The sequence below is a fragment of the Gavia stellata genome, chromosome 3 (assembly GCF_030936135.1).
Source record: "Gavia stellata isolate bGavSte3 chromosome 3, bGavSte3.hap2, whole genome shotgun sequence".
Taxonomy (NCBI): Eukaryota; Metazoa; Chordata; class Aves; order Gaviiformes; family Gaviidae; genus Gavia; species Gavia stellata.
The window spans coordinates 103,233,385-103,261,145 of record NC_082596.1 but is presented as its reverse complement, the minus strand read 5'-3'; the positions used below and the strand labels follow the sequence as shown (position 1 = coordinate 103,261,145).

The following is a 27,761-nucleotide window of genomic DNA, read 5'->3' as shown; positions in this document are numbered from 1 at the left end:
GTTAGCCTTGGCTAACAGCCAAACTCCCACCCAGTCCCCCCACCCCAAATGGGATGGGGGTAGAAAATAGGTAGAACAGGAACAGAAAAGCTCATGGGTTGAGATAAAGACAGGGAGACTGTGTAAGAATTACCACTGCAGGCAAAACTGACTTGGGGGAAATTAACTAAATTTATTGCCAATTAAAATAAATATTGAATTACAGATTCAGGTAATGGGAATGAAGACAAACATTAAAGCAACATCCTTCTTCCTCCCTTTCCCAGGCTCACCTTCACTCCTTCACTCCAGATTTCTCTGCCCCTGCCCCAAGTGACGCAGTGGGGATTGGGAAGGGGGGGATGATGGTGACCATGGTACAGAGCGGTTTCGCTCTGCCCCTCATTCCCAGTCACACCTTTCCTCTGCTCCAGCACGGGCTCTCCCGGGGCTGCAGCCTCTTTCAGGGTACACCCACTTGCTGTGGCACGGGGTCCTCCACAGGCTGCCTTGGGGACGTCTGCTCTGCCATGGAGCACCGCCTCTCCTCCTGCTCCCCTGACCTTGGTGCCACCTCTGTTGTTTCTCACTCTTCCCGTTCCCTTCTCCTCCACCTGTCCAGCACTTCTTGCCCTTTCTTAAATGTGTTTTCACAGAGGCACCACTGAATTTGCTAAGGGGCACAGGTTTGGCCTATAGCAGGCCCATTGCCGAGCTGGCTGTGTCTGGCAGAGTGCAGTCCTTGATACCTTCCCACGCAGCCCCTGCAGCCTCCACTGCCCCCAAAACAACCTTGCTTATACACCCAATACAAGAAGGAATAAACGTAATGAGCTATGGCAATTTGAAAAATCCAATTTTCTCTAATACGCTAAATAAAATGCCTCACATTCAATACAACTGTCTTTAAAAGAATAATGAAAGTTATTAAAAACAATGATAAGCATTCAAAGTATCTTGGTTTTTGATTTGGTTGCATAGGTACATTGATACTTACTCAGGTATGTATCCAAAGGGATACAGCTCTCCAAGTCATCTGTTGGAGATAAGAGCTCACAAATACTTTCAGCTGAGTGGCCTTCAGGGAATTTATTATGATCTCCACATTTCTTCAGTATTTCCACACAATCTGATCTTCAGATGAAGAAAGAAACAGAACTTCATGAACACTACTTGAAGAAAAAAGGTCTTGTATGAAAAAAAGATTTCTTTCCAAATTCTTCCCTTCCCCGAAGCCACAACCTTCCCCATCTGTCTCACAGCGGAGTGGTTTTTTTTACATATATATATATATGTGTGTGCGTGTATATATGTGTGCTACATTTTACATACAGAAGAAGGAACAAATTTGTGACACAAAGACAGGAACTATTGCTTACAATACTCTTCCTCTACTTTGGGCTTGGTGATTTTTATTTTCTATGGCATCATATGCATGTTTCAAGACCAAACATTTCCTTAATTTACTAATGTCTAATATGGGTTGAACTCTATCTCACTACCTGTACTGTTAACTGGTCTCTTCTCTACCCAATCACCTACTTTCAAAATTTATTTTTTTAAAAAATAAACTTCCCTTTTTTTTTCAGACCTTTCTGTCAGCTGAAAATCACCAGTAGTTCCCAAAACCGAAAAAGAGGAGAGGTTTTATAGACACCACAGCGAGCCAAAAAAAACCCCAGCAATAAACCAACTTTACAATGGAAGCGTATAGATCCATCTCATTAACAGACAAACATCCTCCACTTACAGTGACGGAGATTCAAGCAATGGCAACTACACAAGCTCATGTTCCTTCTGTGTTTGCCTTGCCATGTTTTCCTAACGTAAGTCAAACACAATCCTACAGCAGCTTTTTAGTTCTCATCAAAATCCTTAACGGAACTTCTAAGTTGTTTTTCCCCCCACAGTACTTACTTGCAGATAATACTTCCTCTAGATTTGCTGTGGCAAGGTTTAATCTGCAGCGAGCAGGCAATTGCCTTCCACATTTCTGGTTGGCATTTTTTAATATCAAGCACGGGAATATTTATAAATGGCATTTTAATACTCCCTTTTTCCCACAGCTTCATGTCATTCATGGCACCCTGGTCTGACTGAGTATTGCAGCTCCTAAAAAGTTCTGTTGGTCTTAAAAGAAGAAGTTAAGATATGGCATGTATACGAGAAAAAGAAAACACCACACATTTTACCTTTCACCATATGAACTCTACAACCTTACTATGGCTTGGTTTTTGTGGTATAAAGAAATTAATCCCTTCCACAGTTAAGCAAGATCAAAATCAATTTGAATTCAGTCTTTAAGGAAAATAAGCTCTTTAAGACTCAAGGCTGAAAGTCCCTTCTCACCTCTACTCTTAGATCAAATACCACTTAAATTTTTCTTACCTGAAAAAGTTGACTTAAAAGCAAATATCTTAGATATCCTGAATATCTGCGTGAATGTTTCCTGGTCAATCACTAATGCAAGTTGATTTATCATTTATATTTGCCCAGGCTGCATCTATCACATGTGATTCTACTGCTCATGTAACACTCGTGCCACTGTACACTATTTCAAAGAAAAGCCAGAGACCTCTAATAGCTAACAAATTTTTAAATGCTTTTTTTGAAACTCAAACTATTTAATTTGTAACCTTGGAAATACTAATTCAGACACCACTTTGAAGTCATGCATTTTGCCCTATAGAGTAAAAAAATCACATAAATACTTCTGAAAGAAAAGGAATTTTAGAAGAGAGTAACATGTAAATTTAACAAGAATTTTTACCTTATTTATAATACACAACATTCTGGTTATCATGGCTTACTTGTCTATACAGTAAGGCAGAGGAATATGCTGCTAATACATGATGACATTTTACAAGTTCAGGGGTTAGCTTTTATTCTTGTAAGTTTTGTTATGTCTGTTGTTAAATTAATTTCCAAAAGTTTATTCTAAAGAAAACTATTGATTTTTAAATTATCAAAAAAAAATATTTGCAGAAAGACAGCTACATACAATCTCAAAATAAGCCTGAAAAACATTTTATCTTATTTTTTACATCACAGCACAGGAATTCCTTTATACAATATTCAGTGTCTCTCTCCTACCTGTTATTAAAATTAGTGCAGTAAGTAAGATTTCTACAGCCCAGCTGACAAGGTTCTCGTACATCTGCTAAACAGGTCAACATGGAAACTTCAACTGCATTATACTCACAAAAGCGATCAAATTCTTGCCAGCTCTGTGAATTGCCCCAGCTCGTGCTATAAAGTTTAGTGCAGAGCTCTCTGAAAAGAAAAACACAGATGAAGAAAATAAAATTAAAAGAAGAGCAGTCATTCAGATATAGCCGAGCCTATCGTTTCTTTGCTGATCACAACAGCCTGCACTCACAGTGGAAGACTGTGTTAGCGCCCACAAAGTGTGCAAGAGTATTCAAATGTTGTGCTCAAAGCAAATAACCCCACTTCACTGTTTTCTACGTTTTGCAGTTTTGCTTAAGTATGCTAGAAAATCTTGAAGCTAGTGAGACTGAAAGACTTCAGAATATAAAACTGCAATATCCAGTAAAAATGTAATAGTTGGAAACCCGAACTAATGACTTGGAGGTGAGAACTATCCCAGCTAATTTTACTTGTAATAAATCTCGGTTGACATGATAATGAACAACTTCTAATTCCACCCTTCCAGTTCAAATCATGCCTTCTCCTCCTACAGAATGATTGGCAAGCAAAATACGTTTCTTCTTTTGCCCTGATGTTTGAAACAGAGGTACTCTTTGTGGCTTGTGTTTGAGGTGTTTGCCGGTGTCAGCAATACCCAAGCCGCTTCATTCACAGCAACATCCCACAAACTACAGCTGTTCCCATCCCAACTGAAGGTATGGAAATTCACTGTACTATTAAAGTCTACTGCATATTGAAACCGTGAGGGTAGGATCCATTTTTAGAACTCATTGTCAAAGCAAGCAACTAAAAGATATTATATCAACTGCCCTATGCTACAATGTTCTAAGAAATAACGTAACTCCAGGGCTCTACGACTGAACTCATTATAAGATCCTGATGCATTCAGGATCTGTTGTTTTGTTACTGTAAACTTTGATAGAAAAGGAAGGAACAGCTCAAAAATCAACGTTTGCAGCTTCTTTTGACATACTGATGCATTTAAAAAGCAATAATGGTCTATTTTTAAAGTGGACAGATAACCACTACAAACTAAAAATGCTCCAGTTACAGTTATTTGCAAGTGTGCAACTATTTGCTGAAACGCTTATTTTTTAAATGTCAGAATAGTTAGTTCCATTATTTAATTATTAAATAACCTAAGTTATTTTTCATTGACAAAAATCTGAATAGCGTCTAGTAAGGAATACGGCTAAGGTTTTAACACGTGGCAACCAGGTACTTGAGAGCTCGTGCAGGTCATTGTCCCCTTGGCTCTCTTTAGCATCTGCTTAAGGTCTCTTCATCTTGTTGCAATATTGGCTGTTACGACCACAAGTAAGGTACAGTTTTCATTAACTTAGTGTGTCTGCTGTAACATGCTAGTGCTAAAAGTGAGAAAAGTGTGATTCCTCTTATAGAGCAGTATTTTTTGAAATACAAAGTAAGTATTGGACAGAACGTGAGCCCCATCTGAGTAGCGAAACCTCTATTTTCCCTAAGAATTCACAGAACTCTTTATTTGATGTACATAGAAGAATTTGGGTAAAGGCCTGATACGAGAGAACTTCTAAAGCTTTTTCACAACTGGAAATGAAGGTAGAGAGATACTGACCTACATGTGGAAGAATTTGCTTTAGAACAGCAATGGAGCTTAGCTCCATCGAGGCCTGTTGAAGGTGGAGGGTGCACAGTGACTCCTGGGTGAACAGATCGTGAACTCTCAAGAAAACATTGCCAAAGCGGATCCTGAGGGAGAGGCATTGTTTTACAGCCTTCTATAAGTCCGTCAACAATTTCAAGCTCTGTTTTCATTGACATTAGAATTCTTTTACAAGCAGTCTGACAGGCATAGTCCTCTGCTCTATCACAGCAATACAAACCTGTTAAAAAATTTAAAAATAGTTAATGATCAAACATACAACAACCACCGAGATGCAGGACATAATAGCCCTCAGAGAAAAATTGCTATAAGGAGGCTTTTTTTGCCCCCTAAATAATTTCAAATAACATTGCTTCTTTTAAATGCAAACAGAATCAACTCTGGGAAAAAAAACAGCAATATGTAGAAATAAAAAAAAATTAAAAAAAATCAATAATGCACCTACAAAAGTTATCATTACATAAATTTATATAATTACAATTATAATATAGAGATACATGAATACAATTTATACAATAGAGTTACACAATAACACATTTTATATAAAAAGTGCATACAATCCTCAAACATTTTCAGTATTTTTTTATAACTTTCAGTAAAGGATATTTTTTATACTTACTATCTGTAGGATTTCTCATTGGATATGACTGTGTATAGTTGTTCACACAGTGTATAAGCTGAGGGCTAATAGATGCACAGTAATTTTCAACTGCTTTAATTTGTGAAGGACCAGGAGAAGAGTCCGTCCGAAAAATTGCTTGACAATATTCCCGACAGTTTGTATGATGACCTGCATAACTGCAACAGACTGACCCCACTGGGGAAACAAAAAAACAACAGAAAAGCTATGGGTTCCTACACAGAGAAATGAAGAAACGAGCAATGATGCTCAAGGTAATACTGTAAAAAAAAAAAAAAAAAAAAAAAAGAAGAAATTCTTCTGTGCTCTATTAGAATAATCTCTGCCTACAGAGTACTGTTACTGAGACAATCTGTAACTAGCCAAATTACATTTGTTTGTTTAGCTGGAGAAAAAAAAAGTCCCTAAAGCCATGTTGAACTCAAGTTCAAGAATTTTATCTTCAGCTGTTTTGTCTCCAGAGGTCCCTTCTAATCCATTCTGTGATTCTGTAAACAGAATTGTCCTATAATTGAATTATTAGACAAATATTAATAGTACACAAATAAATACAAGAGTAGCATCCTAAAACTCATTCCAAAAAATAGACAGATGGTGTTGTGATTCACCCATGTTTGATATGTTTTTAAATATACAGTTCTTGAGAAATACTTTAACTAGAATGAATTCTGAGACACTGATTTCTTTTCATTTTATATAGACAGACATCAGGCAACAAAACACTTGCATGGTGCAAGATTTCATCTATGCATTTAATTTTGTTACTTAACACTCAATAATTGAGCAAAGCAGAAGGAAAAAATGAGCTTCTAAGCAATCATCAAAATAGGACAGAAAAGCCAAATACAAATACACACATTAAAAACGGATATAAATTATATGAACAGCCCAATCCCCTTATCACTTGAGCAGGAAAACTTATGCATGTGGTTTGTCCTTCTATGGAACTGAATCCCTATGATTTGTGTATATGTACATCCACAGAATTTCTTGCATTTCAGAGAAAAAAGGATAGAACGATATAAAAGAAAAACAAAAAAGACAAGCTATTCGTTACATACTTACTTTCATTTCTGTTAATACAACTAAAGAGAGCGTTCTGAAATCAAAACAAAAATAGTGTTACAAGCCAGAAAACTTCAAATAAATATTTAAGTGTCCAGTCATTTCTTATAATGAGTTAATAAATCTAACTTTGTTATTGTTTGTTCCAATTAGATTGGATTAGAACAAAAACACTATCCAAAACCACTGAAAGTAGGAAATTAAAAGATCAGGGGTCACCTGAGTTCTGTGCGTACTCGTAATAAAATAGATAGATATTCAAGCAAGTAAATAGGAAGCATTTCCTGGACGAACTTAGAAACAGCATGCTGTAACAGGATGTCCCAAAGTGTTTTTTTTAATGACAATAATTTTAAAGATTCTACGTGAAAAAAAGAACTCAACACAGATGCACACATGCAAAAGAAAATCTCAACAAACTAACTCAACAACAATATACCTGAAAAGCTAAAGCATGCCATCAACGCCCTGAAACTGCTGCCAAAAGGTACAGTTGGGGGATATACAACATGTTAAGTGACAGAAGAAGGGAAACACATACACCCTGCTGTTTTCTTTCAGAGGACTCTAATCCACAGAGCAATCAAAATCATAGAACAGTTTGGGTTGGAAGGGACCTTTCAAGGTCATCTAGTCCAGCCCCCCTGCCATGAGCAGGGACATCTTCAACTAGGTCAGGTTGCTTAGAGCCCCGTCCAACCTGACCTTGAGTGTTTCCAGGGATGGGGCATCTCCCACCTCTCTGGACAGCCTGTGCCAGGGTTTCACCACCCACATAGAGAAAAGTTTCTTCCTTACCTCTAGTCTCAATCTACCCTCTTTTAGTTGAAAAACATTACCCCTTGTCCCATCGCAACAGGCCCAGCTAAAAAGTCTGTCCCTGTCTTTCTTGTAAGGCCCCTTTAAGTACTGAAAGGCCACAATAGTGTCTCCCCGGAGCCTTCTTTTCTCCAGGCTGAACAACCCCAACCCTCTCAGCCTTTCCTCATAGGAGAGGTGTTCCAGCCCCCTGATCATTTTCGTGGCCTCCTCTGGACGCGCTCCAACAGGTCCATGTCCTTCCTGTGCTGAGGACCCCAGAGCTGGACGCAGCACTGCAGGTGGGGCCTCACCAGAGCAGGGTAGAGGGGCAGAATCACCTCCCTCAAGACTATTGAACTCTTGCCCAAAATAACCACAGCCTTTGCCACGCTGAAAAAGTACATCTCTTCTTAAAAAAAATAGATACCTCATACACACTTTCCAGAACTCTGTGAAATGATGAAGTCATGAGGTTGAAATTCCAAAATGTAGTTGCCAATTATCAAAGACTTTAAAATTATATGATTGTGAAAAAGAAGAGGAATTTGAATCCCGTCCACACCTGACCTCCACACTTGCCTGAACACCAGATTATAAAAAGTGATCAAATAAATTAAAACATAGTCACAAAACACAATCCCCGTCTTCATAAAGTTCCTGATCTCCTTCATTTCCCCTACCCCCATCATTAAACAAATTTGTATTTTACACAGCATCGAGAGAAGAAAACAGAAACACCGTCATACTGATCCACAATCATGTCGTGGGATTAAAATCTTGCTTCAGTACAGCAAAATATCAGATGTGCTACTACCTCTACATAAGAAAATGAAGAGACCTCAAAACGCAGACCTAACTTAAGCTCAGGAGTTCACTACATTCTTCATCTGCGGTAGTTACTAGTATTTATGGCGTTGCAGAGAAGTGGGTATCCCCAATAATCTTCGGGGCATTTTGGTGAAACTTTGTACTGCTGTAAACAGACAGAAGGGTTACATTTTTACAGCGAAGAAAATACAAACGTGTTAGGAATCATACTGACGTTTTCATTTTTGTCTTAGAGATTGTTTGGAGTGCAGGAATTTGTTTTTCAATTCATATTCTCTACTTGCTTTCTTCTCAGAGATAGTTTGAGTCACTCAGTCTGGTTTGACACCATCCTTATTTTCCCCCCTAGGGTCTAGGTAGGATTACAGAGAAAAGCAAAGTAAATATCAAAGTGATGAAACCTCCCGGTGGCGAACTCATAAAAATACGAGCAACTGCAACATCTGAAGGCTGAGGATCTCCTCTCAAGCAGCTCGCTCGCCTTCAGTTATGCTGACCAGGACAGGGTAAATATAGAACATCTCTGTGTTCGCAGGAGCGGCACAGGCAGACTCATCTCTACTAGACAGCTTCAGTATATAACCCACACGTTCTGCATCCTTTCCCTTACTGACTCACCTTCAGAGACATCGTAAATCCTAATACCAGTATCAGTAAATATTACAGAGTCTCAACTTCTTACTCCGTTGAAGTGCTACTCATTAAGCACATATATTCCACTACAGAACCAGAGGATTCTACAAGCCCACTTCCCCTTTTTTTAACATTATTTTTCCTCATGAAAGGTTTGTAAGTACCCAAGTAAAAACATGATTCTTTTTTAAATGTTGTTCTTCATTTTCGTAGCTATCTTAGTCCTATTTTCTGTTGTTCATTTAAGGGTAAGCACTTCAGAAAACAGACTGGCTCTCTATGCGTGAATTAGCATTCAAATGAATTAGCATTCCTGCAGAGACAGTTCTATGAAAATCTGAAGAGCCAAAAGAATTATTTACTGTACCAAAAGATGGAAGACTCACATCTTAACTTATATTTGAAAAGCCTCAAGCCTTGACATTTCAGTTTGTATCATGCCATTAATCATTTTATTTTATGCTGTGATTTAAATCACAAGCTCCAACTCGCAAATTGTTCTTTATGCCATGTAAATCATAGTGCCACAATCCTGTTTTCTACAGTCTCACAATTATATCATCTTTTGGATAATAAATTTTTGGATAGTGAAATACGTTAACAGTCAAACACAAGATTTTAAAGAGGATAGTCCCAATATTGTAGTGAGCAGCGTCACTTTCTTCTATTTACAGTCAGAAATTAATTTAAACCATGGTTTCAACCACGGCGGATGTGGCACTGAAATAACAACCTTAAGAGAGTAAACACAAATCTAACTCGAAAATGTAAGTTAGCTTGCCATGAACAGCAGCTACTTAGAATTTCAGTAATCGTGAGTAAAAGCACAACTCCCTTGAAAACACCTCACACAAAAATTCAAAAGTCTGCCTTACATGAAACAACACCCCAAAGCTCACAAAGTAACAATTCAGACATTTTATTTTCATTCTTCTAATATCCGCTATCAAATTTTAGATCTTTTCTCCCAAGAGCATCGATACTGAATTATTTCTCTGAGACTGAGAATGAATTTGCAGCCACATTCCTCATCCCAGCAGCAAGTTTTCATCTGATTGACTTCAGATTTTTCCCTCTTCACCACCCACAAAGCCAATCCTGTCACCCACTCATCTCTGTAACACGGATGAGGGACAAGAAAACTCACAGCAACAGAACACGTAGACAGAGTCACCATCCTACATCTGTAAAGAACAGATTTATACTGTTGCCTAAAGGCTCATGTCATTTTTATAGCACCATACATCCTTCTCTACGAATGCCGGACACCGGTTATCAGCAAGTCACTGTTTCAATGTGGCCACCTGGTTTCTTTGGGACCTCCCGTGTACGAAAAAAGAAACAATTGTCAGACAGGAATTGCCATACACAACATCACTCTGACCCAAAACTGACTGTCTTCAGAAGCTGCTGAAATTAGACTTCTCCACGCCCACCCTGTATCAAGCACTGGAAGGCGGCACACAAACCAGACAGGTAGAAACCAATGTTGTAACTTTATTAATTAATGCACTGGGACAATAGAGGCTCCTGAGAAGGCTGAAGCCTGTCTGTCACTGTTATACCTAAGTACTTGACCATACTGTTAGCGCAAACAATACTTAGAATCATGATGTAATGCTGCTAGAAACTCAGCTAAAATTTGTCATGTTATTTAAAAGTTGAATGTTACAAAAAAGTTATTACAAAGCAGTTCAGGGATAACAGTGTCACTGGCCCTGTTAGCTCAAATTGCAGTTTATAACCACACACAAAATGGAGAAGAATGTTGAGAAGATGATGGTGTCTACCAACGTTCCTCCTCTAAAGAAGGGCTCAAGTTGAGACAAAATTACCTTCTTATAGCACTTTTACACACCCATTTTACACAGGCAGGATGCCCTAAGCAGATAATAAATCTTCTTCTTTCTGTACTTTGAAACTATAGTTCCACAGACTGCTGTATCACTGTAATAACGCTAGTATTTCTGCTAAGAGGAGGTGGTCTTACTTCTCTTTTCTACATTGTTGTCAACTCTTCTCTCCCTGTTCTCAGTTGTATAGTCTTGCGTATGACTTTACATCAGCTCTGGCACTAATCATCTTCTCAAGACCTGTATTTTTCTCAGTAACCCTCCTGAAAACTCCTTTTTCTCATCTCCTAGGAATTTAAATCAGCGATTTCAATAGGTGTAAGTTAGAACAGAATCATCTTTTAGACGTCATCTTTTAGACGTCATCTTTTAGACGTCATCTTTTAGACGTCATCTTTTAGACGTCATCTTTTAGACGTCATCTTTTAGACGTCATCTTTTAGACGTCATCTTTTAGACGTCATCTTTTAGACGTCATCTTTTAGACGTCATCTTTTAGACGTCATCTTTTAGACGTCATCTTTTAGACGTCATCTTTTAGACGTCATCTTTTAGACGTCATCTTTTAGACGTCATCTTTTAGACGTCATCTTTTAGACGTCATCTTTTAGACGTCATCTTTTAGACGTCATCTTTTAGACGTCATCTTTTAGACGTCATCTTTTAGACGTCATCTTTTAGACGTCATCTTTTAGACGTCATCTTTTAGACGTCATCTTTTAGACGGACCTGCCAGATGCCAGAGGCAGAGTAAGGTAAGGAGGAGTATATTTGTATGGCTAGCAGTGGGAGGGAGTGTGTGTGGCAAAAGGGCAGTTGCAAGAAGGAACCGGGGGAACTTCTGCTGCACCGAGTTGTTAAAGCAACTCACCATATCTCATGAAACTGTAGTGCCTGTAGCCACCACAGAATACAGTGCTAGTTAGGGTGCTGACTTTGCTCTTTGCGTAGGTCTGGATAATTGTTCAGTTTCCCAGAAAGCACAGGTACACCTGTGGGGAATTTAGCTATACAGACATGACAGAATCTTAAAAATAAAAATTACTGTGCAGTCACCTGTTCATAAATAAAGCTGATAACGGTGTTAGACAGTCAGTCTGATTTAAATTACTAACCATAAAACAGGGTTAATGCCCATCTCTAATAAAGTACACTCATATTTAAAAAATCAGCAGCTTTTCTGCCCACTGAAGCTTCCTTGTGAATCTGCCAGTGAACTGTCAGGAGACAGAGAAAACAAAGCAAAAGATAAAACAGAGATAGAGGTAAGGAAAAACAAAACACAACAAACCCCACAAAAACAAAAGAGCAGGAAAGGATGTTCTCTTTAAAGGAAGAACTAAGTCATCAAGATCTGGGAAAATGAGGATCAAAAGGCAATACTGTGTACACACACAGAGTCTGATACTCCATTTTCAACTTGTGAATAAAATATTAATTGAAGAAAGATGGCAATATTGACATTTATAAAACACAAACAAAGATTTGTTTTACTTGTGCATTAATCTCATCTTTCAGACTTCTCTTTTTTTAAACCCAAAAGTTGCCGAAACTGGTGATTAAAGCCAGTGAGACTATAAGCAGAAGGAATGGAAAGTGGCAGGCAGACACAGGCAACACAACCATGTATGCCTTAAAGAAAACAGTCTCAAAGGTCTTTTGGTGTTACGGAAACTGAAAAAGGCAACTGAAGTTTACCCAGCAGAGAAGATTGTCCACTCTTCCTCACCAGAAGCTCCTTGAAGCAAGACTTTAGCCCGTACTGCAGGACCTAACTGGTTTCGCTCTTTTTGGAGCTCATCAGCTGCAGGTAACGGCTCAAAAAACAAAGTGCATGCACACAAACACAAACAGAGCAGAACACTTGGCTAAAAGAAGTCTTCTGCATTGTAAGGCATGCTTTTATATTACAAGCACACTTTTTAAAATGGCTGCCTTTTGTGTCTTGAACGAAAAGTGAGAGTGAAGCTATTCTTTCACGCCAGAAATTAAAGAGTATTTTGCTAAAAATCAAAGATTATTTTCTTCCCTAAAAATTACCGTGGTACCTGTATTGTACTAACTCTGGCAGAAAAATAAGTTTAGTACTGTTGTCTTGGGCAGCCTAACCATGTTAAATATTTGAGTATAGATCCTATCCAATTAAGGTCATCTTAATTTAGAAGTATTACCTACAGTTAACAAATACACTAGGAAACAAAAAGCTTCACTCTCTGAGAACTGCAATGAAAGTCCTGTTAGTCTGTCCTTGACTTCGTTTAATCTTTGAATTTATCAAGATAAGATAAAGTCAGAAGGTAACATACTAAGGTTTAGTGGAGTCAGCTGAAGTTTCAATGCTGGTGCACATCTGTTAAGAAGTTTAAAATCTTGCAGTAATTACCAAGTAAGGCCAAGATTTTCCTCAATTATGTAAACCAGTAAAGAAATGAGAACGCTTGCACAGTAAGATAGAACAAGATCACTGGAACTTAAATTTTGGCAAGATCATTGAGCATTCTACCAACCTCCTTCGAACAGTAGAGAATAGGGACAAAAAGCACCAGAAGATAAGATGACAATAATATTGGCTACTATGTGTAGTATATGGTCAGAATCCACCTTGAATTAATTAAGTAGTACTTACAGAGGCCACAGACAGCCCTGTGCCTTAGGAGTTCACTAAAACTGTTTTTTGGAACCTTTTCCAAAACAATGTCCTGCACTTTGGCCACAACAACCCCATGCAACGCTCCAGGCTTGGGGACGACTGGCTGGAAAGCTGCCCCACAGAAAAGGACCTGGGGGTGTTGATCGACAGCCGGCTGAAGATGAGCCAGCAGTGTGCCCAGGTGGCCAAGAAGGCCAACGGCATCCTGGCCTGTATCAGAAACAGTGTGGCCAGCAGGAGCAGGGAGGGGATCGTGCCCCTGTACTCGGCGCTGGTGAGGCCGCACCTTGAATGCTGTGTTCAGTTTTGGGCCCCTCACTCCAAGAAGGACATTGAGGTGCTGGAGCGTGTCCAGAGAAGGGCGACGGAGCTGGTGAGGGGTCTGGAGCACAAGTCTTGTGAGGAGCGGCTGAGGGAGCTGGGGTTGTTCAGTCTGGAGAAGAGGAGGCTGAGGGGAGATCTTCTCGCTCTGTGCAACTACTTGAAAGGGGGTTGTGGTGAGGTGGGTGCTGTTCTCTTCTCCCAACTGACAAGCGACAGGACAAGAGGAAATGGCCTCAAGTTGCGCCAGGGGAGGTTTAGGCTGGATATTAGGAAGAATTTCTTTCCTGAGAGAGTGGTGAAGCGCTGGAAGAGGCTGCCCAGGGAGGTGGTGGAGTCACCATCCCTGGAGGCGTTGAAGGAACGTGTGGACATGGCACTGCGGGACATGGTTTAGTGGGCATGGTGGGGTTGGGTTGATGGTTGGACTTGATGATTTTACAGGTCTCTTCCAATCTTATGATTCTGTGATTCCTAAACAGCTCCTTGAGTTATAACCTATTGTCTCTGAGTAATCAGTGCAAACAATTAGGTAAGAGCTAAAAACTGCTGACTGCATTTTTCAGAAAGCGTAATTAGTAGCCAGCATCCACTAAAACCTCAGCATAAAGCAGCATCATATGACCCTGGGAGATAAAACAAGCCAATACTGTCACACAGTGAATACTCTTCTGAATCCCTACTAGAGCACTTGAAGCTGCAGGCACTGCGTTTGAAGTTTCTGTATTTAAAAACTGTTAAGAAAACAAAATCAGATTAAGCTAATTAGTGCTCAAATCTGTGAGAGCAAAAATACCTTTAAACAGTCCAAGGGCATCAAAAGCGTTTACTACTGTGTGTCAAAAATAGTTTTAAGAGCAGAAGCTAGATAACTGGCAGCATTTCCAATTATATTTCGACCATATGGCAGATGTTAATAGTGCTCAGCTGCAGCAAAGCTCTCATAATGCCGATTAACTAGAGAAGTTTGAATGTCTTATTTACTGCATGTGAAATAAGAAGGGGAGTTCTTCATGTGTAGAGAGGTGAACTCAAAGTATGCAGTGTAGAGACTCAAGAACTGCAGTCTAATGGAAATTTTAGTAATACCCTTTCCATGCACAGAACAAAGTAAAGTGATCTTAAATGCAATAATAAATCCTTTACAGCTTATTTCAAGCTTTATAAACTAATTTCAGTTACTCTTCCAAGCATGTATTCCATGCTGTCTTTAAAAAAATGAACCTCAACTTCACACAAAACTTTTAAAAATAGGAAAATCAGAAAATCCTACATACAACCCATACAGTCTCCACTTCTTTTTTTCTTCTTCCTTTGACTATTACCTACCTTCTTTTTAGAGGAAGATGAACAGGATAGCAGAAAGCTGGAAGAAGTAGTGAAAGATAAAAGAGTTGAGATGCGTAGAACTAGAGAAAAAATGAAGATGACAAAATGAGTATCTGAGAAGCAGAAGATGGGAAAAGGACTACCACAATAAAACCTTTCAAAAGAAAGGAAATAAAGTACATTTCAGTAACACTCAAAAATATTCAGCAAGCTGTGTTAATTTTTAAAATTTCTGTATGCAGTGCTACTTGAAAATAAAAAATGTTTAATAGGACAGGCAATCTTCAATGCAAAACCAAATAGCTTATTGCAACATGATTCATTTCTAAAACGTGTAAAATCTCCAAATTAGAAGAATCACAAGCTTTATAAATATTTACAAGTAAAAGTAATCCAGAAACATGTGATCAGCAGAAAAAACATCTTCAATTAATCTTGTGAAAAGCTGGCACATCAATGCTGAAGTAGTTCTATTACTGTACAACCTGACACGCCGCTTTGCAACTTCAAACTTTGGGATGCCTCCCGCTTGGAGTTTGGGGTTTTGTCACTGCTCTGAACCCTATGCCCTACCCTTGAAGACTTACCTTGTTCTTCATGCTCACTGACCTAGTGGGAAGCTGAAGGGTAACTCATGAAGTTGCTTCCCTAATCTCAGAAGATTACAGAAAAGTACTACGCACAGTTCAGTCAACTACTGTAAGAAGCTTGTGAAAATCCGCCGGGAAATCCTTATGTGAGTATGTAAGTAAGCTATGAAAGCCGGTAAGCTATGAGTGTTTACAAAAAGGGAATTCTATATTCTTAATTCAGCTTCTTAATTCTTAATTTTTACTTACATGACATGTACTTATATATTCAATACCTCAATAACAGACTTGAGAGCTGATGAACAAACGCTACGATCTATATTGTAAACTAATTCTCAAATTGGATCCTCATTTTTAGCGAATGAAGTATGAATTCTTAAGCATGAAGGTAAACGCAAGATGTATGACATTGCACCTATCCGATTCACAGGCTGGTTCTGATCGTATGTCACCTCTTTCAGTTTTAACTAGGCAGTCCGTTTCCCATTGTTCAGTTTCTTCCCCAGCCAACGCAACTGAGTACAAAGTATGGTACCGGTCACAGACGCAGAAGCTACTTACAGACTACAGAGGGAGAAGGACACATTCACCAAGAAAAAAAAAAAATTAAGAAAAGGAGAAAGACTGACTAGGGTGTGAAAAAGTGCAGGTTTCCTGCACTTCCTCCAGAAGTATTTTTTGGAATCTCCTACCTTAGGTAAAACTTTCTTGAATTTTAAATAACCAATGGGTCTCTTGAGAACATTGTAAGTACTATTTTTCATGAGTACCTGTAAGCCTTGATACACAGGAAAACCCACTGTCATACAAAATTCTGTAATAACCGAAGATCTACCACATCAGATACTTAATTTCGTCCCTACACAATATCTGTATCTACTACTCCTAGCGCTCATTAAAAAAAGTTCTCTTTCCTTCTTCACCAATCAGAAGACTGATTCCTTCTTCCACCATTTTTCTCTCTCTCCTTCTCTTTTAGTGTTGCACAGATAGAAAGAGTTAAGGTCTTCTGTACAGTAACATCAAGATCACTCTTGAATAAGAGTGAGGGACCCACTTTCCAAAATTCCAGATAAAAACTGGAAAAAGAAGAACTAGGAAAAGTAAATAAGATGACTATCACCGTTTTGTAGTCATTCTTTAATCTCTTACCTTTCCTCTCCCGTTCTCCTTCAACCCATATTGGCCAACCTCCTACAGCAATGCAGAAATCCAGAAAAAAAGAAGGAAACAGACCAGCATAACAGGGGAGAAGCTTACAGGTGTTGACAGTATAGCATAACATAGCATGAGAGGAGACAGAACTACTTACAATGAAAATTCATTTTTAAGAGAACAAGCTATGGTAACTTCAACAGTGAAGATTCTAGGAAAATACTCTGCAGATTGTTTAGATAAAAGGACCAAAGGGGGAAAAAAAAAAAAAGGAATTTAGTATTTCCTGGAGAAACAGGAAACCTGCTGCACTTCTGCCCAAACCAAGAGAACAGATAATTGTCTCATATCCTGAACCGTTGGTTAGGAGCAGAATTTATGCAGGACTGCCTAATTCGGGGCAGGAGGAAGTGAGATGAAAAGGGGGCGGAGGAATCTGGCTTTTAATTAAGAAACAGATCGAAAGAAAAGAAGCCCTAGCAGAATAGCATTTCTACAAACTGTGTTAAAAGGAATATAGGTAAAGGCAGATTTCTGAAAATATCCTGATGATTAATTTTAAGGGCAGAACAGTAAAAATAATTGCAAGCATTCATAGTTTCACTGATGTTACAAAAAATTATTAATTTGAAATTATTTACATTAGAACAGGAGATTGAAAAGGTTATTTCTTTAGGTCACTTTTAAGCTGACTCTCCCACTATAGAAGCCGAAATGTTTCTGACGGAATGAATGCTCACAATGAATGCTGACTTTCCTCAGAACTCCTATGAAACAAACTTTTTTTGGAATCCATGTCTCCATTTTGAAAGTTGCATCTTTTTCATTCAAATTAAGATATATGCAAGTCTAAAAAAAAGACAAGCCCTTTTTACAGAAAACGACTGTACTTTCACAAAAACTGTAGAGAGAGGTAATTTACATTTGGATGAAAATTAGTATATCCAGAAATATGACTATAAGAAGACTGGACTTTCCCTCTTCTACAGGGTACTTTTTACAGAATTTATAAAGTTGATTTTTAATAAGATATATCCAGACACATAGACACATACCTCATATTCCTTCCTGCAGACCTTTAAAACATCATTCTTTGCAGAAGCCTGAAAGACAGATACATTTCTCCATTTGTAGTAGAAAATAATAAAATCATGTCGCAAAATAAAGACGATTCTACCTTTATATTAACTGTGATAACCATGGATTCGCGATCTATTTAAACGTTCCTTTCTAAGAACCTGAAGAATCCATGTAAAGCTTTAAGAAAAAAAGCAGAAACCATGACTGTCGATACTACATTTCATTAAAAACCAAAACCTCCTATTTCTGCACCAAGTTAGTTGATACCAGAAGCACACAAAGCAATGTTGTTTTTGGGAAAGGTTTACCAGGTAGAGCAGAATACAGGAAACATTCCAGAAATGGAAGAACTTGAGCATAAGAATCTCCCCATTTTGCGTTCTCAGCACCACTATGTGCCTCTTTCCCTTCTCCTCCCTCTTGTACGTACAGTCCTACAGGTCCTATCGTCAAACTGAGTTGCAGAAATTCTCCCTTCAAACTGCAGATCAGTTTCTTCTGTAGAATACTTCTTGCTCCTTTTTCATATGACAGATATTAAAAATTATTATTACTACTAACATTAGTTATTTCCCTCTCCAGTAATTTAAAATACCAAGTCTGACCTTGGACCTATCATATCACCTCCTTCAGAATGCCTCCAAATTAATATCCAAATATTTCCCACTATCCCTAATGTTTAGCAAGTACCTGTATTTTAGTTTAAAAGAAAATCACAAGAAATGTATCAATGAGAGTCAGCTACAGTACAAAATACAGCCAAGATTCTGAGACAGCAGAGTCTGCAATCAAACAACACAGTGTCTGATTCTGAAAATGAGAAATGATACGACAATCAGAAGATCAAATTAACAGAATTTCATAAGACACTGCAATAAACGGAAGTGCCTTTATCAGGTCTGGAAAACACTTAAACATTAGGATAAATTTGAAAACTTTGTTAAGAAATGCATTTGGGAACCGATACATGTATCTTCTCATCAGAAGATCAAAAGTACCCGCTTTGTTTATTCATTCCTCATCTTTTTTCCATACTGCTCAGTTTCTGAACTGACTGCTCATCTCTTGTCAAATAGTTTAAACTGTATGCTTTTGGGTGAAGGTAGCATCTTTTTCTTTGTATGACACTGATCTGCAGTAGGCTGCTGGTCCAAGATTAAGATTACACAGGTAACATGCAAGATACTACAGCGAATATTAAGTACATCTGTGCTCCAGAAGTGAGTTACAAGGATGGTGATAAATAATTACACGCTCTTTGACTTTGAAGACGTTTTTAAGGTCACAAGCATGTGTTTGGGGGGAAAAAAACCCCTCACAAAATGCTTCACAGATTTTTAATAAAAAGGTCATTGCTAAATTTATGTATTATGGTTAAAATTGTCACTTGACAAAAACAGTGATATAGTAACACCAAAACCAACTTTCTTTCATCTGATGAAGAAAAACCTCTTTGAAGAGGCATAAAAACCTATTTGAGGCTGCAACCACAATGTTGCGTCACTAAACATTACGCTGCAAAAAAAGAGAGCTTAGAAACAGTCACAGTTGCCTTCCACTCAGCACTATTTTAAACCAACAACTTTCATGTAGTGACCAAAAAAATTCAAGAAATTAAGTTTAGCTTAACCAAAGAGAATTGGTTTCAGAATCTTTATGGATTCAGTCAATAAATTACTACGAAGTAACAAACTAGAGCACATCAGGAATAATCACGCGCCCACTGTTTGCAAAGCAAAACTAAGTGGATTGGGTCCATTTGCCAAGCGCAGTGGTGCTGGGACACGCCTACAGCCAGCTCGCCGGCTCTCACACTGGAACTTCTGGGGTGTCAAAGTTATAAACACAATAAGATTTCATCTTAACTGTATCTTCATTACTGAGCAATTAAATGTGGCGTCAGAATGTACAGAAAAGGCACAGCTAACCCAAAGGTCTTCAAATTTCTTCTTCAGGCTCGTCAAGTCATAGCAAGCAGCCTAGTCCTACAGCACAGTTGAAAATATATATCCAAAAAAATCCACCCCACCAACCCCACCACTTTTTTTTTTAACTAGGTTTTCATCTCAGAAGACTTGAGCTTTTACTTTTTTACTGAAAATTCTCTTCAAAAAAAATGTAAATTCTCTGTTTTGGTTTTTGGAATTTGGTTGCTGGCATTTGTCACCGGTAGTGCTTCCTGGGAAGTATCTAGTCGTATTTTGCAATTTTAAAAAGAATTTATGTGATAATTTAATTTTGATGTAAAAAACACATTAAGCCTGAAGTTCATTCATACATGAATGAATTCAACACACCATCATTTGACATTAAGCACAGAAAAACAATTAGAAAGCCTTACCTGTTTACATGCTTGCCGACATTCCACAGCAATAGCTAGCTCACAGCAACCTAAACCAACCCACCCGTCAGACTTCTTCAAAACTCCTTTGAAAATAAGATGACAGTACATATTACAGTAGAAACTATGCCATTGTTTTCCCTTCCCTCCCCATGAGTACTATGCCATCATTTTCCCTTCCACCCCCATGAGCGAGTTACTTTTCAAATTTGATAATCCTGTTCTCATTCAAGAAGCCTATTTACAGATCACTGAAATTTGTGAAGTCATTCCACACCAACTTTAAGCAAGAAAAGAGCAAGTCTGTGCCTTAATAAATGCTGAACTTCGCAATTATGAAGTACCTTCTGAGTTTAAGAATGCTTTATGCAAAGTATTTTATATGTTCACTGTTCAGAGTTTGATAATTTGCATTATCTAATCTGAAACATAAGCCCACAGAAACCAACAGGAAAAAAACCTCATTAAAATTAACAACACTATCTCCCACAGACACATCCTCTTGTTGGTTTCAATAGCATATTCTTCTACCAACTTTGTCAATGCAGAATGTGTTTCTTACTTTTTCTTCAAGCTTCCTGTACTGGTTTTGGTTGGGATGGAGTTAAATTTCTTCACAGTAGCTAGTATGGGGCTATGTTTTGGATTTTTGATGAAAACAGATGAACGCAGCGGGGACAGCTGACCCCAACTGACCAAAGGGATATCCCAGACCATATGACATCATGCTCAGTAATACAACTGGGGGGTGGAGGTTGGCGGGGGCTGCCGTTGCTTGGGGACTGGCTGGGCACCGCGTGGTTGGTGGTGAGCAATTGTTTTCTTTCACATAATTCGTTTTTCTTGGTTTGGGGGGGGTTTTCCCCATTTTTTTTTTCCTTCCATTTTTTAATTATTAAACTGTCTTTATCCCAACCCATGAGTTTTCTCTCTTTTACCCTTCTGATTCTCCCCCCTATCCCATTAGTGGGGGATGAGTGAGTGGCTGTGTAGGGCTTAGTTGCCTACTGGGGTTAACCCACAACAATTCCTCTGTAGTTCGCCCACCCCAGTAACATGGTTTCATAGCTAGAATTATCTTCAATAAAAGTTTCCCATGTCCCGGTCTCTCTTTTTCCATTTATTTCACTATGCCCATTATCCTCATTTCTTACCATAACGTTACATACAAAAGCAAATTGCTGCATCCTCTTCATCTATTCACAAATATAGATTTTTCTGATGTTTTCAAGACATCAGAAATCAAATAAAAGAAGAATGCATTCCTGTATCTATTTCTCACATAACTTTACGGACAGAAATCATTAAAGGGAAGGTTTAACCTATACAGCTGCCCAGCAGCTGTGGCAGATTTGTTACACTCTTTTTTCTTAGGGCAGGGGGTGGAATTATTTAGCTCAAATGAACCACTCATTTTTGTTACGAATATTTTAAAAATAAAGCAGTATTTTAGGAAGTGCACAAATTATGTCCCTTATGTAGAAATAAAAGGTAGGAAGTAAAAGAATCAACCATTTAATTTCAAAAAATGCTCTTAAGCCTCGTAGAAATGCTTCTTCAGAAAACTCCCATGGAATGTCCAGCTTTAAAAAAGGGAAGTGAAAGAGCTAGGAGTGAGACCAGCGAGCTTAAATTCAAATGTTAAGAAAATACTGGAAAAAGTCATTAAAAATCATTGCAATCAATGGAAAACAATCACCAGTAGGTATTGATCATGAACAAAATTGCCTTTAAAATACTCTGCCAGCTTTACAAACACAGGTGGCATAGAAAGTCTTACCAGTATCAGTCTTTCATGACATTCTGATGGGCAAGTTAAGAAAACACACTAAAAGTAAATTTATAAAGGAAGAGCAAAATCTTTAGCTAAATTAACATCTTTCCCCAGCAAATTAAAATATTAATGACATTTATTAAAATGCAAATGAAAACCTTAAGGCTTGACACAAGTAAGGTAGCAGGATTGCACAGTGGGTGGAGGGAGCAGAGAGGCTAAGGTGAAGAACAGCTTTCGGCTGCAGCCTGCATTCTGTCAGGCTGAAGTGGCCGTGTGCCATCTGAACGGTCCAGACCTTCCGGAAGCGCTGCAGGCTACGGGTTGACCAGTCTTTTTGGAGACCGTCCATATCCTCTTTACATCTATTCAGAGTATTGGCTCACCCTTCTGATTCAAACTAGTTCAAAGCAGCTGTGAAGGCCATGAAAAACTGCAAATTCAGCTCACCTTCCACTTCCATAATTGGGGTACGGAAGTAGTTTTTCAGAGACTGAGCATCTTTTTGAAAGCGTTAAAGTGTTAAAGAGATGGCTGTTGTGCACACCCCAGTACTTTGTAATCAATGTTCAAAAATTCAGAATTTGATGCATTGTTTTAAGCTAGTTCCAAAAGTAAATGCATGTCTACATGGAAGTCATGCACATGTTTAACTACATACGTACAGTTAAATGCCAAATCAACTACCCCCTACATTCTATTTTAGGCCTAAAATAATGTAGCAGTTGTTTCTGCACAACTTTCATATGTGGAGCTATACGCAGACTCCTTTCAATCAAAATAGTAATGTTCCGTAGAGTATTATCAATCCTACTAATATCAATTAGTAGGATTGATATTGTAAGGTATAAGCAATCTAAAAAACGCAAAAGAACTATCACGTGCAATATGAAAACAAGATTTCCAGAAATCTCTGCTGCAATAACCGCCTATATCCAGGAGAAACCCATGATAAATACAGCTTTAGGGGCAATGTCACCACCGAAGAGTCACCAGCAAACCACCGCTAAGTAATCAAGCATCCGTATTTTGTGCAATACAGAGCCTGTGGTTTTCAGACATACTTTTGCTGGAACTAAACTGTGCTAAAAGAATGACGCAAGCTACAAATACATGCCAAATTAAGAAGGCGGATAAGTTTCAGCCATAGTTAGTATTTTCTTGGCAAGTGGCCCTCTCCCCAGGATATTTATGAGTAGCAGACAAGCTTGCGGAGAAAAAATTCATGTCACATCTTCAAAAAACATGGAGCTGCAATTTTAATACAGCAACTTACAAACGAATTTTGTAGTCAAGGTAATTAAAATGCATGTATTTCTAGACGAAAATACACCTTCAGTGCACCATTAATTGACTGGAGTCCATAGTTCTGATTATTCACCAAATTAACTGATAGAAGCACAGTACAGATCCCTGAACTATAAAAGATCAGCTAGTTGCATAACACAGGCTCTTGTCCCACATCTCCTCCAAGAAGTTTCCAGAAGCCACATCATATTAGTGAGATGACTTACAACACACACACATTTTTCTTCCTTATTATAAACATTTTACTGCAGTCTCCATGAGAGTATTGAAGTCAAAAAGAGAGGTAAAAAGCTGCATAAACACAAAAAATCAGAATGTCATCTCTGATACGTTTATTTTGTGCTGAGAGAAACTTTCTACATCCTGAAAATATCTGAGAAATGCTGGATCACCGTGATCCTGAGGAAACTGGGGAGGAAAACAAAAAAGAAGACAGAAAAAGAAGAAAGTGACAAACAACTAGGCTTCTCATGTTCAAGAGTTGCACATGTCAAGAAGCGTGCAATACAGCTCAAGTCAGAATTTTGTTGTCTCTTTGATGTCTTCTTCAGTCTGCTTACAGAAAATGATAAAGCTTATAATTATGTTCTGATTTTAATCTATAATTATGTTCTGATTTTAATCTAGAATTACAGGTTGCTGGGTTTGCTCTCCCCCTCCTCAGCTGGGGGTCCCTTGATCACCTTTTGTGAGCAGTTTCTTGAACAGTATCGTGTGTGCATGGTCATAAAGAAACTTTGATTTCCTAGACAAGTCCCAAAAAATAATATACGTTCTGTAGGCCTACCGGATTTAATAAACAAACATAGACAAACTAATGATATTTGCCTTCAGAAAACACAGAAAAATAATTTTCTTTTGGAGAATAATTACATTCTTGAACATCTAGTCTTAAGTATTTAAGGCTTACAACACTGTCTTGGCAAGGACAATAAAGCATGACTTACAGTGTTGTTTTGTGAGGATGAGCCATAAAAGAAAGTTAATAGAAGACCATCGTGATGGGTTTAAGGAAGTGGAAACAAATGTGAAAAAGAATGCTAGCTTAACTGGTGGCTGCAAGAATATTAACATTTTAAGGTAACTATCGTGATGAAGTTACTGGTAAATCAAACAATTTCAAAATTGTAACACGGATCAGTAATATCAAATTGCTGTGGAGAAGGAATGGAAGAGGAGAAAATACAAACTGTAATGAAAATACACAAAGGATATATCAAGCAGCAAATTGTAAGGCAGAGACCCAAATTATTTGGTATATATGTCGTGTTCTGACAGGATGCCATATGCAAAACAGGTTTCCACCTGCATTCTTAACTAAACTGCCAGGCACGTCATACAGCTGTTAAAAAAGAAAATAACTATTGAAGTCATCTGTTTATCCAGTCAATATTCTGCAACTGTCCATGATAACACCGATGTTAGGAGGGCTGTATATGTTTCATCATTTTGTGTGTGTGCGTAAACACTTTGTGGATGCTGTACTATGAAAAATCAGAGATGCTGATCCTGTCAAAACTCAGTTTGTGGCCCCACTCTAAACTCTATTATGAAATACTTTCTGTACTGAGGGTAGTCAGAGGGGAGAAAAATCAGAAAGAAAACCACAGAATCACACTGAGGTTGGAACGAGCCTCTGGAGATTGTTTAGTCCAATCTCCCTGCTCAAAGCAAGGTCAGCTAGAGCAGACTGCCCAGGACCATGCCCAATAAGGTTTTGAATACCTCCACAGACAGAGACTCCAAAACCTCTCTGAGCAACCTCTTCCACTGTTCAATCATCATCCTTACAGTAAAAAAGTTTTTTCTTATGTTTACATGGAAGTTACCGTTGTTCAGTCTTTGCTCAATGCTTCTTGTACTGCCACTGGATACCACTGAGAAGAGGATGGCTCCATCTTATTTACACACTTCCATCAGATAATTATACATACCGATAAGATCCATCCCCGTCAGCTTCTTTTCCTGACAATGGTAACCAACCCCAGCTCTCTCAGCCTTCCCTCATACATAGATTCAGAGAATCGTTTAGGTTGGAAAAGACCTTTAAGATCATCAAGTTCAACCGTTGACCTAACACTGCCAAGTCCGCGACTAAACCATGTCCTTAAGTGCCTCATCCACACGTCTTTTAAACACCTCCAGGGATGGTGACTCCACCACCTCCCTGGGCACCCCCTTCCAATGTCTGACAACCCTTTCGGTGAAGAAGTTTTTCTTAATATCCAATTTAAAACTCCCCTGGTGCAACTTGAGGCCATTTCCTCTTGTCCTGTCACTAGTCACTTGGGAGAAGAGACCAACACCCACCTCACCACAACCCCCTTTCAGGTAGCTGGAGAGAGCGAGAAGGTCTCCCCTCAGCCTCCTCTTCTCCAGACTGAACAACCCCAGCTCCCTCAGTCGCTCCTCATAAGACTTGTGCTCAGGTTAGTCAGGCAGGACCCGCCTTTTCATAAACCCACGCTGACTAGGCCTGATCGCCTGGTTGTCCTGTACATGCTGCACAATGGCACTCGAGACAATCTGCTCCATGATCTTCCCTGGCACCGAAGTCAGGCTGACAGGCCTGTAGTTTCCCTGATCCTCCTTGCAGCCCTTCTTGTAGATGGGCATCGCATTCGCTACCCTCCAGTCCACTGGGACCTCCCCGGTTAGCCAGGACTGCCGGCAGATGATGGAAAGTGGCTTGATGAGCTCTTCCACCAGCTCCCTCAGTACCCTTGGGTGGATCCCATCTGGCCCCATACATAGACTTGTGGGTGTCTAAGTGGTGTAGCAGGTCGCTAACCATTTCCCCTTGGATTGTGGGGCTTCATTCTGCTCCCCACCGCTATCTACCGTCACAGGGGGCTGGGTAGCTGGAGAACAACTGGTCTTACTATTAAAGCCTGAGGCAAAGAAGGCATTAAGTACCTCATCCTTTGTCACTATGTTTCCCCCGCCTCCAGTAAAGGATGAAGATTCTCCTTAGCCCTTCTTTTGTTGTTAATGTATTTATAGAAACATTTTTTTTATGATCTTTTACAGCAGTTGCCAGATTAAGTTCTAGTTGGGCTTTGGCCCTTCTGATTTTGTCCCTGTAAAACCTCACAACATCCTTGTAGTCCTCCTGAGTTGCCTGCCCCTTCTTCTAAAGGTCATAAATTCTCTGTTTTTTTTCCCCTGAGTTCCAGCCAAAGCTCTCTGTTCAGCCAGGCCAGTCTTCTTCCCCACTGGCTTGTCTTGTGGCACATGGGGACAGCCTGCTCCTACACCTTTAAGACTTCCTTCTTGAAGAGTGTCCAGCCTTCCTTGACTCCTTTGCCCTTCAGGACTGCCTCCCAAGGGACTGGCAACCAGGACCTTAAACAGGCCAAAGTCAGCCCTCCAGAAGTCCAAGGTAGCAGTTCTGCTGACCCTGCTCCTTACTTCTCCAAGAATGGAAAACTCTATCATTTCATGATCACTGTGCCCAAGACTGCCTCCAACCGTCACATCCCCCACCAGTCCTTCACTGTTCACAAACAACAGGTCCAGTGGGATGCCTTCCCTTGTTGGCTCACTCACCAGCTGGGTCAGTAAGTTATCTTCCACACATTCCAGGAACCTCCAAGACTCTTTCCTCTCATCTGTACTGTATTTCCAGCAGACATCTGGTAAGTTGAAGTCCCCCAGGAGAACAAGGGCTAGGGACTGTGAAACTTCTCCCAGCTGCTTATAGAATATTTCATCTGTCTCCTCGTCCTGGTTGGGTGGTCTGTAACAGACTCCCACCATGATATCTGCCTCGTTGGCCTTCCCCCTGATTCTCACCCATAAACACTCAACCCTATCATCACCATCGTTAACCTCTAGACAATCGAAACACTCCTTGACATACAGGGCTACCCCACTGCCTCTCCTGCCTTGCCTGTCCCTTCTGAAGAGTTTGTAGTCATCCAGTGCAGCACTCCAGTTGTGCGAGTCATCCCACCATGTTTCCGTGATGGCCACTATATCATAGTTTTCCTGCTGGACAATCGCTTCCAGCTCCTCCTGTTTGTTGCCCATGCTGCGTGCATTGGTATAGATGCACTTTAGTTGGGCTATTGATCCCGGGACTTTTTTTGGTGGGAGAAGCCCTAATTCCTATGTGACTGTTCTCAGGTGCTTCCATGGTTTCTAGCACATCAACAACCCTGCGTCTTTGCTGCCACATGGTTCTCCATCCCCTACCTCCACTAAGACGGCAGACCAAAGGACCTCACCAGCACACCACCCTTCAGCACTGGCGTGCCACCCCCAGGCCTATCTCCAGCACACATGGTTCCAGTCCCTTAATCATCTTGAAGTGGCTCTTTGCTGGACTTGCTCCAGCATGTTCGTATCTTTCTTGTTCCAAGATGGCCAGAACTAGACACAGTATCCCTGATGTGGCCTCATCAATGCTGAGTAGAGGGGAGGGATCACCTCCCTTCATCTGCTGGCAACACCCTCCCCAACGCAGCCTGGCTGCTGTTGGCCTTCTTTGCTACAAGGGCACATTGCTGGATCATGTTCCATTTGCTGTCCACCAGGATCCCCAGGTATGTTTCTACACAGCTGCTTTCCAGCTGGTCAGCCTCCTGCATGCTGTGGAG

At 39.5% G+C, this 27,761-nt stretch overlaps 1 protein-coding gene across 2 annotated transcripts in view; it reads right to left on the bottom strand.

Moving 5' to 3' along the window:
- Positions 1-27,761, bottom strand: part of RECK (reversion inducing cysteine rich protein with kazal motifs) — a 74,096-nt gene that overhangs the window by 26,431 nt on the left and 19,904 nt on the right. Inside the window, exons 5-13 of one of the 2 annotated variants that reach the window (XM_059836192.1) lie at positions 20,079-20,164; positions 17,713-17,760; positions 16,655-16,696; positions 6,498-6,531; positions 5,412-5,609; positions 4,745-5,012; positions 3,073-3,252; positions 1,897-2,109; positions 977-1,113 (exon numbers count right to left, since the gene is read on the bottom strand). In XM_059836192.1, coding sequence (XP_059692175.1) covers positions 977-1,113; positions 1,897-2,109; positions 3,073-3,252; positions 4,745-5,012; positions 5,412-5,609; positions 6,498-6,531; positions 16,655-16,696; positions 17,713-17,760; positions 20,079-20,164 — 1,206 coding nt within the window. The remainder of the gene's footprint in view (positions 1-976; positions 1,114-1,896; positions 2,110-3,072; positions 3,253-4,744; positions 5,013-5,411; positions 5,610-6,497; positions 6,532-16,654; positions 16,697-17,712; positions 17,761-20,078; positions 20,165-27,761) is intronic. The other variant, XM_059836193.1, reaches the window with a different exon arrangement.